This window comes from Artibeus jamaicensis, unplaced genomic scaffold, assembly GCF_021234435.1.
Source record: "Artibeus jamaicensis isolate MK-2021 breed Jamaican fruit bat unplaced genomic scaffold, CSHL_Jam_final contig_467, whole genome shotgun sequence".
Taxonomy (NCBI): domain Eukaryota; kingdom Metazoa; phylum Chordata; class Mammalia; order Chiroptera; family Phyllostomidae; genus Artibeus; species Artibeus jamaicensis.
This window is the reverse complement of record NW_026521845.1, coordinates 3,044,225-3,062,212: the sequence shown is the minus strand read 5'-3', so window position 1 is coordinate 3,062,212 and position 17,988 is coordinate 3,044,225. Positions and strand designations below refer to the sequence as shown.

Genomic DNA, 17,988 nt, shown 5'->3' with positions numbered 1-17,988 from the left:
GCTTCGGAGAAGATGACCACAGCACGAAGGGATTCGATGAAAAGCAGGACAAAGCGCTGCTCCCTCTGGGGCAACCAGAACTCCGGGAACCTATAAATAGTACGGATTCCGACACTGCTTCGGAAGCTCCCTTCCTCTGAGCACACTGGTGGGGCCAAAATTCCAGGTAAAACAGGAATATTGAGATAGCTTGCCCTTTATAAAACACGTTAAAACACGTGCCAATCGGGTGCAGATTCACTAGTTTCCTATCTGAGTCCTTAAGTAGTGTTTCTTGATTATTGTTTTGAAGAAGTTGACTGCTCTGTGTGGTGAACTGGACTCATATTTCATGCATTTTTGCCACCTGACACACTGAGAATATCTAGAGTAGTAAATAATGTGCTTGATGTTATTTATAACAAAATATCACAATAAGACCAAGTATTCAAAAAGTTACTTGCCCTGGTTGGTTGGTTGGTTGGAGCATCATCCTTCAGAAAGGTCACAGGTTCAATTCCCATCAGGGCACACACTTAGGTTGCACGTTCCCTCCCCGGTCAGGGCATGTGCAAGAGGCAACTGATCAGTGTTTCTCTCTCACGTTAATGTTTCCCTCTCTCCCTCTCTCAAAATCAATAAATATATGCTCAACTGAGGATTAAAAGGTAAAAATTAAGATAAAAAAAACTAATGAGTAAAACCTATTTCATGGATGGTGTTGAAAACATGGGCTCACTGCAGGGAGAAAAATAAAACCAAAAGTCTCCGTGGCACCGCATACTCACAGGGGCTGTAGACAGACCAAAGGCTTGGGGGAGATATTCATGACATCTAAAACTGATTCTAAATGTTAAGACTTCACTGATTCCATAGAACTGAATCCATTGAGGATTCTTTATGTAACAAGAGACACACCGTGGGTGATTACTTACTTTACAGAATTTTGGAAGGGCTGAAGAAAAACACTCTAGAAACTACTCACCAGGCCACAATGCAGGACGAGGCCACCAAAGAAGTGGCTGCCTGTTCTCTGAGCTAAGGTCCCGGCCCAGGCTCACACACCCACGGCTACGATCAGGAAGCTTCATTCCCGAAGGTCCAGCGTTCCAGCCAGCCCCGAACTGTGCTCCGCCATCCAGCGGCAGGGAAGCGCCACGCCCCACCCACGACCTGGACACCTGGCCCCCGCTGACCTGCCCCAGTGGGAACTGGTGGTTCTTCAGCTGGGCTTACAAGGGCAACAGCGGAAGTTAGTCCTGGGCCTGTGTAGGTATCCCAAACCTGGCACAAATCCACCGAACCCAAACCGCATCTGAGACATAACCTGCAAGGGCCTCTGAGAAATGTCACTTCTACGTTAGCCTCTAGCACAGGGAGAGGGGACCAGAGAGAGGACTAGCAGCGGTCCGTCACATCCCTAACACGGGTAATAGAATCATATCAGGAATGCACAAGGAACCGTGTGCATAAACAAGGAAAATCAGTAAACCTCATAGAAAAAGGTAGAAGAATATGAACAAGCAACTCAAAGATGGTAAAATCAAATGGCTAAAAATACACGAAGGTTTTCTCAAAGGCTGTAGTAACATAAAATGCAAAGTAAACAGTAAACACAATGAGGTGTCACTTCCTACACTGGCTTGGTAAAATTACAAAATGTAGATAAATACTAATGTTTCGTTTCAATAAAGTACAAACTGGGGAAAACATTTTGTGTTTATAGATAAATTAAGAAATTCTCCATTTTATGACCTAGCGGTCTCAGTGCTGAATATACATCCGAGAGAAATTCTCACACACGGTGGGGGTGCTCATCGGGGTGGTGCCCGTGGGGGCGTTGCATGGGGGGCGTGCCAGTTCATCCTGGAGCAAACACTTAAATGAAAAGTGAGCAATGTACACGCCCACCACATCCCAGGACTCTGGGGAAGGGGGGTGGGATGGGCTGGCAGCGGAGCAGTATTCACCTACAATAAACGTGAACAGCGCCCCCTGGTGTTGCACAACCTAGCAAAGTTCTTAATCTCTGGAATATTATAGAGCAGTAAGAAGCAAAGAATTGGACAAATACATATAATTTTTTATATATCATATGCTGTATATGTATTTATACACATGTATAAATTTATGTGTATAAATACACACATCGCCTGTGTGTATTTAACCTCAGGGCAGTAAGGAATCACTGAAATGTTTCTAATCTAGGAGTGGCTAGTTCATCTTTGCAGTTTAAATAGTTTACTCTCTTGCCTTGTGGAGAGTTATCAGAGAAGAGCCAGACTATGGGCAGGGAGAATGTATAAAATCTCAGTGTTGAGTGATCTGTTCTTAGAAATGGCAGAAGCAATGGAAACAGAACTAGGAAGACTTAGCACAGAAATACAGGGTGGGGCCAACGTCGGTTTACAGTTCTGAGGATGTAAAACACAGTTTATTCTTGTATTATTTACTCATTTTTGTATTATTGTCCATCTGAATGGCCATAAAGCCCCTTTTGCCTCACCCTGTATTTAAGAATCGAGAAAATGGAAAGACTCATTGATGTCAAGTTCAAGTATGAGAAGGTGGAAGAATCAAGGAAGATGGCAAGGCTGGACAGCAATGCCTTCATTGGGAAACCTGGAAGTGATTACATAACAGAGCGAAACGCTCTCTCTGATGACCTTCAGGCGGACAGCTCCAGCTATCGACGTGCCAATTGACTACAGAAAGTTTGCTAGAGGCTTAAGCACCCCCTTGTGAGAGATCCCCTCCCCCAAAAGGTAAGAAATACACACAAAGAAGTGACCATTGTTCAAACATTTACAGGTGTCTCCAGAACCAGACTCAGATCAGCAAGGGTCAAGGAACCCACCAGGAACAAAGAGATTTAGGAATTCCGTGCCCTTCTTTGGATCCCCTCAGAAGCCCAGCTGTCCAAGGTCCAGACTCACCTCCTGCCTAACTTCTCCTCCCTTCCCTTGACAATAAAAGACTCATGAATTCTGGGATCTCTTAAGACAGATTTGGAGAAGCCAGAAGGCAACCCCATCTTCTTGAGCTGGGCCTTCTCAATCAGTAAACCTTTTTTTAGTCCATGCTCTGATGGGTTGAATATTGGCCTTTCTTTTGAAACTCGGGTGCATGAACTTGTAGCTGTAACACTTAGAGGGTAGGAAAAACAATGAGTATCGTTTAGAGACAGTGACTCTCCTAGACTCATAGTATGTAAGGGGGGTGTGCCCGACACCCAGGTGAGAGACAGGCTACAGAGACAGACACAGCCGTCTATAGGGAACTTCAGTTGGTAATGAAACCAAGACGGCACATACAAAAGGAAATTAATTGGTGACTCAGCCTTGGTTTGGCCTAAAATTAAACCTAACACCACAATCCCTGGCTTCTATTATCCCAAAGCACATGGGAATAAAAATGATCTGTCAACTTAGATTCAAATGATGCTCCTTAGAGAAATAATCCAAGCCAGACATGAAAGGCTTCCCAGAGTCACTTGTCACTTATATCACATTTTCAGCCCACATGTCTCTCCACCTAAATCATCGCACTTCTTACTCAGGCCTAGATACCAGATCCAACGGAGTTGACATACTTTTGGATTTTTTGAAGACCAAAATAGGGACAGATCAATCAAACCGTATAGCCTGAAATGAAGTGCCAGGGAACCATGCAAACATTTTATTCCCTCAAAGCCATTTAGGAGCTCTGCAAGGACAGTAACAGAGAATGGGCCTGCAGAACATCTTGGGTGGTTGTAAAACGCAATACCTCCCGTAGAGATTTCCTGTCCTGCACTTCGCCTCCCCAAAGAGGCAGAGGTTTGTCTACAGTTTAAAAAACGGGAAGAGGGAGGATGAGGAAGAGGGGCCAATTGTCTCCAAGTATATAGGTTCAAAAGTGAGGCACAAAAACCTATCTCCACTGTTATCCCATTTTTCTTATTACTCTTTTAAAAGATAAAACTTGTATGTAACTAAGGAAGAGAGTCATTGCCTACAAAACTCTCCACAGAGCATTTGAATGCACTTATTTGGGATCCAAAAATAGTTCCATTATAGTCCATTTGCTTCTTAATGAGCCTAAACAAGCTTGACTTGTTTAAAGCCAAAAAAACTTCTTTAAAAAGTAAAAAACCTACCAGTTCTTCCAACCTTTTAGCTTTCTAGTTTCTAAGAAATATTTCATATTGGTGAAAACTTCTAAATGGCATATCATAAACTCATAAAATTATTTGAGTAAACATATATAATAGGGAAAATTGAAAACATAACCAAAACCAATATATTAACGTTTACTGGAAAAAAAGATAATTAAAAGTACTACTTCAGTTGAGCAGTTTAAACTAAAAGGAAAAATGCGAAGTATAATCCATCCAAGAACAGCTGACTTCCATGGTAGATAATAAATGTAAAAGGACTTGCTCGATGTGTTTGTTGCCGGTGTTAGAGACACTCCATACACAGCAAACCCTTGGGTCACACATCCTACAACACAGCTTCTCCCTTCCATACAGGGTCCGGCACAAATAACGTCCCTTTTTATTATAAAATCTTTTATTATAAAACCACAAGCATGTAATTCTGTAACATAACGATATCACACTGAAGCCTACCATATGATGTTTTAGGTGAAATGTTCAAATTAAAACTATGTTATTAGACCCACACCATCACCCTACCAACAACGCTCAAACACCCCTTACTGCTGCCGGGCCCTTGGGTATTACCATTAAATAGGTCAACCACTTGGAACCAAGCGTCTTCATATTTTGATTTGATTTGTGACTCCAGTTTTGGAAATCTCTCTGTTTCTTTCTCTCTCTCTCTCTCTTTCCATACCAGAGCCCTGACCTTTCCCCTTGATAATCATTAACCCCTGAGACAGCCAAAGACAGCAGCCCAGACCTAGTAGTCACTGGGTCGGACCTCTGGCAAGTTAAACATCACACGTGAACCTAAGTTATGTTTCAGCGGCTGAGCCCTAAGGTGCACCAACCCCCTGGCTACTTTCCCATGAGACTGGACAGAGGGACTCTACAGAAGAGACCTCTGAACTGTCCTCCACACCTGGGGAAATAATGTATTACTCTTACCTCGCCCTCAGTCAATCAGCTCCCAACGTGGGCCCAACCCCTACCCCACCGTGTCATGTGAGTTTGCCCTATAAAATCTGTTACCGACATGCCAATGAGGAGTCAGGTCTTTCGGAACACGGGCTCGAATGTTCTCTGCACTGGCCAGTTCTAAAACAACAAACTCCTTTCTCCGCTGCAAACCCCTCCTTGTGCCTTTCTTTTGGCCAGTGCACACAGGCTGATGAACTAACGTACTGAGGTTCAATGACATGCTCACCACATACAGTTACAACCTTAATGTTAAAAAACACAAAGAGCTAAGTTCATATCAGATGAGGGCAGTCCGACCAACACAGATCTCCTTTGACATCAGTGAACAATTCACCAAACTCTCCAGGTCAAAACATCGCTGCCTTTCCAATCATTACAGATACGCAAAGCATCTTTACCCACGGTATAAATGGATCCTCCGGCATTGGGATTTTCTCCAGCTATGATAACAAAGAGAAGATCTAAGTATGTTTAGATCTTCTATTAGGAAACACTAATTAGGGAACACTATTAGGAAAAAGGGTGATTGCTGGAAACATCGCTTCTCTAAAATTTCAGGGTTGGATGGGACTTGGAGGAACCAGCTTCCCAGCAAGCCTGCATTCACTTTTGCAACCGTGCGATACCTTATGTTTTTTAATTTTTAAAATTTTTTCAATTAGAATTGATGCACAATATTATATTAGTTTCAGGAATACGACATAGTAATTAGGCATTTTTGCAACTTAAGAACTGATCACCCTGATAAACCTAGTACCCAACTGAAACCATAGTTATTACAATATTCCTGACTGTATATACAACACTTTCCATCCCTGTGACTATTTTGTAACTACCATTTTCATACTTCTCAATTTCTTGACCTTTTTCACACAACCCTCCCATCTGGGAACCATCAAACCGTTCTCGGTATCTATGAGTGTGTTGTTTTGTTTATTTTGTTTTCGAGATTCCATATATGATGTCTTTCTCTGTCTGACTTATTTCACTTAGTATAATACCCTCTAGGTCCATCCATGTTGTTGCAGATGGCAGAGTTTTATTTTTGTATAGCTGAGTAATATCTCATGTACAAGACAGAACTAAAATTATCCCTTGGAATTCAGTGGTAAAAAACTGTATTTATTCTTACATGTTTAAACTTAGTCACCTTCAAAGTACTCTCCACATGATGTAATTTAAGACATTTTTCCACTGTTCAAAACAGTTTTTGAGCTTGTCAGTTTTGATGACTTTTAGTGCTTCTGCCATTTTTTTGTTTCACCTTTTCCACACTGGCAAAACATTTCCCCCTGAGGACTTTTTTCATCTGGGAGAAACAGAAAAAAGTCACCTGGGGTGAGACCAGGGGAATAGGGAGGATGGGGCACAGGGGTCATGCTGGTTTGGGTCAAAAACTGCTGAACACTCAGCATGATGTGGACAAGTGCACTCGTAAATCACCCATCATGAAATAGGCAAATGCATTGGAAAAAGTCTTCAAAAAACATTCATGAAGCCAAATGCCACCTCTCACAACAACACCAGCTGGTACACTGATACAGATGATCCCTAGAACACTCACCTAGCAGGAGAAGCCTGTACTACAAGGAGCTCACCCTCCAGAAGATATCTCTGGGCTTTTGCCCAACACCTTGTATACACCACATCTTCTTTATCCACTAATCTATCGGTGGACATTCAGATTGCTTCCATATCTTGACTATGTCAATAATGCTGCAATGAACATACAGATGTATATGTCTTATCAATATAGTGTTTTGGATTTCTTCAGTTAAATACTCAGAAGTGGAATTGCTGGGTCCTTCTTTGTCTCTTATTATAGCCTTTGTTTTAAAGTCTGTTTTGTCTGGTGTAAGTATTGCTACCCCATATTTTTTATTTCTATTTCCGTGAAATAACTTTTACATCCCTTCGCTTTCAGTCTGTGTGTTCTTCAACCTGAAGTGAGTCTCTTGTAGGCAGCATGTGTAAGGGTCTTGTGTTCTTTCCCGTCCAGCCACTCTGCGTGCTTTGATTGGAGCACTTAATCCATTTACATTTAAAGTAATTGTTCCTATATATGTAGTTATTGTCATTTTATTATTTATATTTTTACCTTTTCTTCTTCTTAAATACATCCTCTGAACATGTCTTGTAATACTGCTTTGATGGAGATGAACTCCTTTAACTTCGTCTTCTCTGAGAAGCTCTTTACCTGTCCTTCAATTCTAAACAGTAGCTTTGCTGAGCGCTCTTGGTTGTAGGTCTTTTCATTTCTTTGAATATTTTGCACCAATCCCCTCTGGCCTGCGAAGTATCTGTTGAGATATCAACAGACAGTCTTATGGGAGCTCCCTTTAGGTAACTAGCTTCTTTTCTCTTGCTGATTTTAAGATTTTCCTTCTGTCTTTAACTTTTGGCCGTTTAATTATGATGTGTCTTGGTGTGGGCCTTTTGGGGGTTCATCTTGTTTGGGGCTCTTTGTGCCTTCTGGGTTTGTATGTGTTTTCCATTGCCAAGTAAGGAAGTTTTCTGTCATTATTTCTTCACCTCTCTTCTCATTCTGGGGCCCCTAGGATGCAAATATTGGCATGTTTGATGTAGTTTCAGATGCCCCTTAAAGTATCCTCATTTTTTTATTTTTTCTTTTTGCTGTTCTGATTGAGTGTTTTCTGCTACCTCGTCTTCCAACTCATAAACTCAATCCTCTTTTTCATCTCACCTGCTCTTGATTCCCTCTTAAGCATATTCTTCATTTCAGTTATTGTGTTCTTCATTTCAGACTGGTTCTTTTTGATGTTGTCCCATCTCCATTTTTATATTCCCTCTCTTTTTGCTGAAGTTCTCACTGAGTGCACTGAGCATACTTAGAACCAGTGTTTTGAACTCTGCATCTGGTAGGTTGCTTGTCTCCATTCTGTGTAGTTTTTTTTCTGGAGTTTTGTGCCATGCTTTCCTTTGGGACATGTTTCTTTTTCTGCTCACTTTGGTTGTCCCCCTGTTTGAATTAGATATAGCTGCTGTGTCTTCCAGTCTTGGCAGAGTAGCCTTGTATAATAATATGTGACCTGTGGGGTGCAAGAGCTCCAGGTGTGTCCCTCATACGAGGTGTGTGTGCCCTCCTATTGTAGTCGAGCCTTGATTGCTGTTGGTACATCAGAGGGTGGGACTGACCCTCAAGCTGACTGGCTGTGAGGACAGGCCATGACGACAGTGGAGGAGCTCTTGTGCAGGGGCCAACCGTATATAACAGGATTTGCATTAACTGGGCTCTGTTGCCTGCAGAATCTGCTCCTTGGGTGTGTTATATGTGAAGGTGGTGGGGTGCTGCTCTGGCGTGGTCTGCAGCTGGCCACTGGATACGCCAGTTCTGGAGCCTCTTGGGAGGGGCTCTACTGTGAGCCCAGGTCAGCTGCTGCCTGCGCCCTGCCCTTCATATGAGAAATGATCTGCAGTGGTTGCCACTTATGCTGGGCTTGGAGGTGTCTGGAAGAGCTAAGCTGTACATTGAGGCCAGATGCCACTAGTGCCAGGTTTGGGGCTGCTTAGCAAGAAGTATTGTGGATGCTGAGGCCAGCTGCTGCTTGTTTTGGGCTTGTGAGCCTTTGAGAGAGTTTAGGAAAGACCACAGCATGAGCCAAGACAGGCCATCTGTATGGAAAAGCCACTGGAAGCAGCTTGGGTAGGCCTTCAGGTTGGGTCTCAGGAAATCATCAGACCAGGGCTAATGATATCGGCCAGGTTGACAGAGACTCAGATGTGGTGTCCCAAACAGAATGAACCCTTCATATATGACTCGGGGGGCTCAGCAAAGAAAGAATGGCCTCTGCCAGCATCAACAACGTACTTTAAAAGGGAAGCAGATGGAAAGACCTCTCAATGTGTCTATTGTCATAGTGCTGCTCCTAATTTACTGACGAACGCGGTTTTTCCCATGTGTATCTATAAAGCAACAATTTAAATGACGGAGAGCTGTTCCCCATACATGTCCACTATACCACTGAATACTAGAACAAAGAACCCTTCTTAGAGTATAAAAAGAGAGCCAAACTGAGTAATGTTTAAGCATCTTTAGGCATAATTTGAAAACACAATAAAGGCTTGATTTTCTCCAAAAATTATCCATTACCCCTGCAAATAAAAGGACCATTATCAGTCCATGGAAGCTCTGTTGTAACAAATAATAAAGTTTCCAGGCAGTCCAGGGTGCCATGGAGACTGACCAGGTTACAGAAGAGTAGCAGTAATTTTCCTAGGCACTCAACACAGCCATGTATATCCCTGGAAAGGAGGAAGGCGTACATCTTTCCTCTGCCTCACCCACGCTGGAGCAGATATCGAAGGGCAGCAACACTCTAGCATGGTCAGCATCCTCTTCTATCACCCAATAACTGTTATTATTTGCTCTAATCATTTTGATGTTGTAATAGCTTGCCTTAGGACCATCGTCCATTGATTAGAAGCCATGTATTTATATTAAGATAAAAATCCTTAGAAAGTGTTCAGTTGCTAAAATTACATCCAATAACTATCAAGTCACAAGGGAGTGCTTATTTGTGCCTTCCTAGTGCTCCCTCAGTGCTGAATTTCATTAACATCAGGTTATTACCTGTAGTGCGAAAAGCAGGCATGAGCAGAGTAATAGAAGTTTTTCTATTTCCTTTACCTCTTTTTCATTACCAATTAAATTTATATTTGAAAACTCAAAGTGACTACATTATCATTGCTATTTTAAGACCAACCGACGACAACAGGAATACATGTTCTCTTAACGCGAGTTCCACCAAAGTAGCATTGAACTTTCACCAGAGATTCAATCCCACTTCCATGAAAATAATTAATTTCAACTACCCAAAATAGTAATTTTCTAGTGTAAATTCAATTAGTTTTAGTTACTAGCAGAAAGCCAAGAGACCCAACTTGACTGTTTAAAAAAAAAAATGGAGCACAAGTATTTCCAGAGACCTCGGTCAGCAGTCTCAGTGCCTATCATAGTGGCCGGCGCACAGCAGGCAGGGGGGAGATATTTCTGGACTGGTTGATAGAAGAGAGCATGGTGAACGAACAGAAGCAGGCAAGAAGCAAAGAAAAGCCAAGGAAGTGAGAGAGAAGACCAAAAGAATCCCTAAACCCAAGAGGTATGTAAAAGGTGACATAGAGAGCGGGGACAGAGACAAGGAGGTGACTGCCAGTGAGGTGTAGCTGGAACAGATACAGACGAAGAAATGGGAATTTAACCAGCCCTTTTCAGATGTGAAATCCACAGAGACAAGCAGGGTGTTCCAAGAGGGTAAAAACTGCAAGACAAAGGCACAGTCAGAACACTGAAATGCATGTTCGTAGAGCAGTAAGCAGATTAACTTGACTGACGTAGAAGGTTTATGAAGGAGACTGTGGGAGGTTAAGGCTGCAAAGTCAGACGTTTGTAGCCAGATGCTGCGCGGAGCACAATACTGAGGGTGTGCACTGGGATTCCTCTTCCAGCCCTCAGCACCGCCCCTGGCACAGAGCCACGCCCCCAGCACAGAGCCACGCCCCCACCAGATGCTTGTCTTATTCAAACCTGAAAGTAAACCAGAATTTCTGATAAAGTGGCCAACAGGCTTACAATCATAAAAAATGGAGGGGGAAAAAAAGAAAACATGATGTATAACGTAATGTGCAAAAAAATCTAGGGACTAGAAATATGAATTCTCAGCTATGACTTAATTATAGCCCGCCAAACATGTGTATACAACATCATAATTGTTTTATTTTGCTTTAAGAATCTGGTTCTGACCACTTTGAACCATGAAGTTCACTGAAGCAATAAACCGGGACACGAAAGCAAAGAGTACTTATGTGCCAGGCAGAGTCGTAGAGACTTTACAGACAGAATTTCAGTTGATCTTAACATTATTAATGTGAAATTTCTCCGACATTGAGAAAAAAATTGAGAGTCACTGAACTAAACAGCAAACCTTAGAATGCAAATTTACCTGGAATAATAGTAGCTAAATTCTAACTACTGGAGATACCTTCACCCAGCTGTTTATGTTCAGCCCCTTTTTAATGGACTCAGAAGGAAGCCCAGCTCAGAAAGCTCCTGTTCAATTTCAAACGCACGTGGCTTATATCCAACCGCCTAAATGCACTTAAAACTAGGCCAGTCCTCTGCTCATAAAGCAGTAATTAAAACCCGTCACTGCAGCTATTGGGGTACTTGACTTCAATCCAAACCACAGTCAAAACAAAGAATGAGAAAGGATGTTTGCGACAAAACTAAAATGATTTAAGAACAGTGAGGCTGGGCCCAGCCTGTGTTGTTAAATTCTATGTTGGTGTATGGAACCCGGTTCCACAGGCAAGACATGGGGAAAACAACAACCTTCCTTCTGCATTCCCATGACAGCAAGACAGATGCGTTCAGGATGAATGCGCGTGCGCATCAGGATGAGTTCTGATCTTCATTCATTTATTGGACATTAAGTGGACATCTGCTGTCTGTCCAATGCTACTGCTAGAAATAAGGCTGCTTCTGGCCTTTGAATATTCAGCTTCATAATTAATAAGCTACATGAATCTTAGTCATATAAAAATCAAGATAACCTTTAGAAAAGCCAAAATGAGAATCACACAATCCAAATTCTAAAGCCCAAGTCCTTTATTAACTAGCTAGTCATCTAAAAGTGCGATGAGGCTGTGGTCTTATTTTATACTCGTTAACAACACATATGGTTTTCTGCACACCGTACCCTACAGGGGTCATTTAGTAGCTTATTGCCTGTAGGCAAGTTACTTCACTTGCCTGACCCTCAGCTGGCTCAATGGGAAAAGAAAACAAAAAGGATAAAAGCTCTACTTTAAGCCTGGGATAATGACTAGAGATAATTATATAATGTAACAACACAGAGCCTGGCGTTTAAGAGAAGAGTAGCAAATATAGCTAATATCATAATCACTGGATTTAGAAACCAGTGACAAACTGATCAGAAAAATCAAATTAGACGTGATGGACTGGAGGGAGAAGAGGCTAAGATAGCTCTAGGAACATGCAGCTGACCGAAAGGAAGGCCTTGTGCAAACTACACCGATACAGAAACTCTGAAACGAGCTGCTGGAGCCAGCAGGACACACTTCCACACTGTTAGGCGATCACAAGTGTTTTCCTGGGATGTAGCAATGATGAGTCTGAAGATGACATAAATCTGTTTTAAACAGACCAAAGTTTTATTCCATGATTTTTTTAAAAACACAGATGAACGCATAATTGACTTTGGATTCCTATCAAAAGTGATTTAGCATTACAAAGTTAACAAATTTCACGTCTAAATGTTAATGAACTGCAAAATTCTCTTCACAAGCTCCCGTTAGACTTTATGTGCAAAGGAGCCCCTCAAACTTCACAAGCAGTTTTTTTCTCCCACACACAGAAAAAGATGTATTTCCAATTAACTGTGAAATATTTCAGTGCAATGGCCTAAGATGCTATCGGTTCTTTAACCACTAAAAAAGAGCAAAGTTTTGGTCTCCATCATGGCTAAAGGTTTTTTGATGTACCAAACATATACACCAAACCAATGCAAACATACCACAAAGATCTCTTCCCCTTGAATTTTCTCCCTACATTTGAAAATCAGTGAAAAGCAAAAAACATCTGTTCCTTCCTGCAGAGCTGACAACCCTCATTTTATGGCTTAAAAATAAAAGATGTTTATGGAAATTTAGAGTGTTAATGATCACCTGCCTCAAAGGGAGCTGGCAATTAATTGACTGAAAGACAGGCAAAATGAAGGCCAAAAAACAATTTCCCTGCAGACAAGGCGGGTGCTCCTTGGACCTCTGGTAATCTCCAAGACCCCCTTAAAATCCTAAAATCTCCAAGACCCCCTTAAAATCCTAAAGGATGGCAAAGAACCAAATGCGATGCCAGAGGACAAGAAAACAGACAACAGCTGGGAATGAGGGGCCCGGGTCAATCTGGGTTCATTCTAGCACCACGAGAACAGCTTCCGGGAGGGCTGCCTTGAGAAAATGCGGCTCACTCTAACCAACAATCGCCTCTTATCCGGCCCAAGCACGGCCACATGGTCAGCCATGTCAAAACTTAAACACGGCAACCAGAACAATCTCAGAAGTGAGGCCCATAAATTCTATCATATTTTTAAAAAATTTATGTCAATGGTGTCTTACAGCAGTGAAGATCCAAAAATGAGTAATAAGCAAGGATATTCAGACATGAACCAGTCAAGGCAGCTTCTATTTCTGGCTCTGGCTCTGAATGAATCACGGTCTGACCTTAAGAAAGTTATTTCATCTCTTTCTCTACCCCCATTTCCCTACCAGTTACAAGATTAGGGGAAACTTACTGATTCTTTGTTGTGGGGTTTCTTACTTTTTTGGAAAGAAAGTGAGTGAGTGATAAAAATACATGGAAGCTACTATGTAAGGATGTACTGGCCACTGACCAAGTATCTCCATCCATCAAATACAAAGTAGGTGATGTCCGTATTAAAACAATTAACTGCACAGTAAAGCGTTCTGCCTGGAGAGAGGTCAACGGAACCCAGGTACTTCCTTAGCAGGATTCCTTTAACAGAGTCCCGAATTGCAACTTTGGAAGTACTTAGCATAAAATGCAAGTTCAAAGAGTATACTTTATTCCTTTAAGGAAGCAAAACTTCGACCTATTTGGTCTCCTATTACCTCCAGGACTCTGACCAATCTTCCCATAAAGTCCTCTTCCCTTAGCCCCTGCCAAGGGGATAAGTCACTGCATCCTTGACTTTCCCATAGTGTGGTACTGTATACCCATCCTTAAGTGCTCCTATGTGAGCCTGGGAAAGGTAGAACCATGGGGTATGTATGTATGTATGTGTGTGTGTGTGTGTGTAAAGCCTGGTACATATGGCTGCCGTGTGTGTGTGTACACATACATATATATTCGTTAAACGAATGAAATGACTGTATTTACAAAATCTGATGTTATTAGAAAGAGCAACAGTTAATATTAATGAATGATAGCCTTAATTATGGTGACGTTCTCACTTTTAGAAAAATAATATGGGGAGGTGGGAGGGACACTGGGGGTAAAGGGGAAAGGGTTTTCGGGAATATGTAAAAAGCACACATGGAAAAATCCCCAAGGTGGGTGGGATCAAGGGTGGGAAGTGGGGAGGGCTGGGGTTGGGGGGGGGGAATGGAGACAATTGTACTCAAATAACAATAAAAAATGTGGGGAAAAAAAGGACCTGGAACACTAAAAAAAAAGAATGTTACCTAAATACAGAGAAAATACATGATTTCTCACCAACATTAAATTCACAAGAATCAACTCCAAAAATTTCCCATCTTCTTCCTTCAAAAATAGTCTTTTGGGAGGTTTTGTTTGTTTGTTTACAATTTACCTAATGGGGATTAGACTAGAAATATTTCTTTTAACTTAACCTACACAATAAAAAAGAAAAGAAGTAAAAAGGAGAGGGAGAGAGAAAGCATGTAAAATATTACACTTAAGAATCCATAATGTAAAATAAAAGGTAGCCCATACATGAAAATAAAAATGTGGTCGATCGATAAAATGCCAAAATATTAACACCATTTAGCGAGCTAAAAAGTAGCCACGCTTATTGAGAAATGTAATCTAAGTAACATTTTACAGCCTATTTATTAAAGCAATACAACATCTGACTTTAGCGTTCCCAATTACACTTTGCAAAGTTAACTTAAATATTTATTCCAAACCTATCAGTACTTGTACAAGTTTTCATTATTTTCCAGCTCTTTGAATTCTTACACTCAGTATTTCCTTTAATAAGTAAGAGGAGACGGTAGTAAGGATGAAGCAAACTGGCACTCCTTTAGCGGACTCTCAAGGTAAGTCCTTGGCGTCTACAAACGTGTGAGAAAGCGTAACCTCATTGGCACTACTAGGCATTTACCGCAGTAAACTAACCCGTTAGCTGGCCTTTCAGGAGCCTAAAAAAGTCTATGGCAGACGCAAAAGAGAGGTGGCGGCTGGAGAACGGTGTGCTTTGGGCCTTCCCACCTTCACTAGCTCCGACCTACCCCCTGTGTTTGAGGACCATGAGACCAGAGTATTAGGGAAATGAAAATGATCCCTAACATTCTCATACATTATTTATTAATTTTCCTAATAGTGTGCATCCGATTTGATTGCATCACAAAGCAGGAGTAACTTCACCAAGCGGTCTACTAGTTAAGATTGCAGCAAGACAGAAACTATCTGGAGACTATATAGAGACCAGCTCTGGCAGAACGACTGCTTCATTTCTCCACACTGGCCCTTCAAAGGACCGTGAGCGACTTGGTGTGTTTGGTTTTTAATGCTGTGGGTGGGGACGAGGAAGGAAAGAGAATGGTGGGCCAGCTATCTGTCTGGTGGAATGGACACAGAGAATAACAGATATTCCGGAGAAATGGACAGAGCAGCCCTTTCCCGAGATGACTTAGGACAGACACGACTCAGTTGTTCCCTTCAACGCGTAAGACATGAAGTGAATCCCTACGAAGGGACACGCCACGGGCAGGCCTTGGCTTTTCAGAGCCTAAGAGGGTGGGGGCAGGGGGAGGGCCTAACTGGCAGGCGACCTGCGACCTGCGGACCGGCGGCGGGAAGAGCTCACCCGTGAACACGTTCTGGAAGCCATCCGCGGCCGCCTGCGCCCCAGACGCCTTGGCTGCCAGCGGCGGGGGCGTCGCACCGTCGGGGGGCGTCCCACTGTCGGCGGCCGCCCCGCGCTCCAGCAGGTGCGCCGAGCCTCCCGCCCGGGGCGCACAGGCGTCCAGCTCCTCGGTCCAGTCGGCAGAGCGGCTGAGGCCGCCCGAGAGGCCGCCGTCGGCCCGGTGCTTCTTGGCCGGGGCGGCCGCGGAGGCGAAGGCAGCTCTGGGTCCCCGGCTCAGGGAGGACTCCAGCCGCCTCTTGATCCTGGGGCTCTGGTTGGGGGACTGCGACGGGGAGTGATTGGGCGAGCTGAGCTGCCGGGTGGTGGTCTTGATGTAGCAGGGGGTGACGGGCGGGTAGGGCTTGGCGCAGCGCGGGCTGGGGGCCGGGCTGCCCGGCAGGGAGGCGGCCGCGGGAGCGCAGGGCCCTCGCGCCCCCTCCCCCGGCTCTCCCCCCACCCCCTGCGAGGCCTTTTCCGCCGCCAGGCCCCACTCCTCCCCCGGAGAGCCGCGGGGAGCATCCTCAAAAGCGTCCTCCTCGCCGTCCTCATCCGTGTCCCCAGCCCTCTGCACAGGGGCTCTGGCCGCACCCTCTCCGGGCCCGACCTCGGGAAACTGGAAGACGGTGGACGAGGATGAGTCCACGGCCGTGGGCTGGGCCACCGGCAGGACGGGCGCCTCCGAGGCTCGGCGGCCGCTGGGGGGCGGCGGTGGCTCAGGCACCGGGGGCTCAGCGACCGGGCTCTCGGGCAGGTCGGAGAGCGCGGACAGCGGCGGCTCGGTGTCCGGACTGCCCGGGGCCTCCGCAGCCACGCCGCTGGTCCCCAGCAGGAATCGGTCCAGGCCCAGGAAGGCCCCGGGCTGTGGGGAGGTGGCGACGGGGGACACTGCTGGCCCCTGGGCGCCCTGGAGGTGCTGCAGGCGGATCGCCTGCTGGATGTCTGAGAGCAAATCCTCTTGCTCCGTAGCCGAGTGGAAGCTATAGATGTCCGTGTCCGAGCCCGAACTGGTCCTTTGTCCATCCTGCGCCCCTGCCGCAGTTTCCAAATCTTCGGCGACAGCCTGGCTCCGGACCCCAGCCTCCGCCTGCTTAGGGCCACGCGGACGGGTCACCTCAAAGGCGTCGGCACCCTCGGTATCCGACAGGCCGGTCTCGTCCGCGGACAGGCTGAGGTCCGGGGTCTTGGTGATGAGGGAGGGAGCGCTGTCCAGCTCCCCGGTCTGCAGGGCCTGGGAGTCCAGCACATTCTCGCGGGAGCCGCCGGCGCCTCTTCCCTTGGACAGGTTCTTCCTGATCCTGAGGTTGGAAAACACCGAGGCTCTCGACTCCGACTTGCCCTTCTTCTTGCCGGGCTCCCCGCCGCCGCCGCCGCCGCCCCCCTTGCCGTGCCTGCCCGGAGCCTTCTTGCTCCCGCTCCCCTTCTTTGTGGCCTCCACATCCCTGGGCCCAACAGCATCCTCCGCGCCGCCGCCGCCTTCGTGGGAGGCATCACCTGCGCTCCTCTTCAGCTTCCCATCCTGGTTCCCCATGTCGCACTCCGGCCGCCGCGCCTCGGGCTCTCAGGCCATCGCGGCCCTCCGGGGCCCCCGGCCCGGGCGCGGGGCGTCTCCCAGGCCAGTCAGGCTGCCGGGCGAGCCGCCGGGAAGCGAGGCCAACGCGAGCCCCACTGGCCGCGCGCTCTCCTGCAGCCGCTGTGCACAATGCGCGGCGGCTGCGGCGGCGACTGCAGCCCGGGACCCGCGAGGCGCGAACATGCTCAGTGCAGCGCGCGGCGCCAGCCAATGGCTGCGCGGGACGCGGCGGGGCCTGGCTCCCCGCCCCGGCCGGGCGCGAAAACGCGTCCTCTGTCTCCAAGACTGGAGTCTCCAGGGCGGATTGCACCCCGAGAGCTCGTCAGCTGGAAGGTGCACGCAGAACTTCAAAGCTCCGGACAGGCCAGAAGAAGAGTTAGGCGGAAAGGGGAAGTTGGGACAGGGCAACACTGAAGCCAAATTTCACCTTGGAGGTGCTAAGTCACATACACTTACATGTACACCCATCCGTACACACACCTGCCTTCGGAAGCGTGGGTCATCAATAAATATCTGTGGGATGGATGAACTCTTCTTTAATCATTGATTTTCCTTAACACTTATGTACTTGAGCATATGGTTTAGGGAGGGTAACGACACATAGTCATGCTTTTATGCTCCACGCAGACCTTGCAATATTCTCCATGGGAGAATATTGGCCTTCAATT

At 45.5% G+C, this 17,988-nt stretch overlaps 1 protein-coding gene across 1 annotated transcript in view; it reads right to left on the bottom strand.

Annotated features, from left to right (window-relative positions):
- Positions 1–17,418, bottom strand: part of FMN2 (formin 2) — a 262,700-nt gene extending 245,282 nt beyond the window's left edge. Inside the window, 1 exon segment of the mRNA XM_053667283.1 lies at positions 15,712–17,418. Within this exon segment, the coding sequence (XP_053523258.1) occupies positions 15,712–17,278 (1,567 nt within the window). The 5' untranslated portion in view covers positions 17,279–17,418.
- Positions 17,419–17,988: the final 570 nt, after the last annotated feature.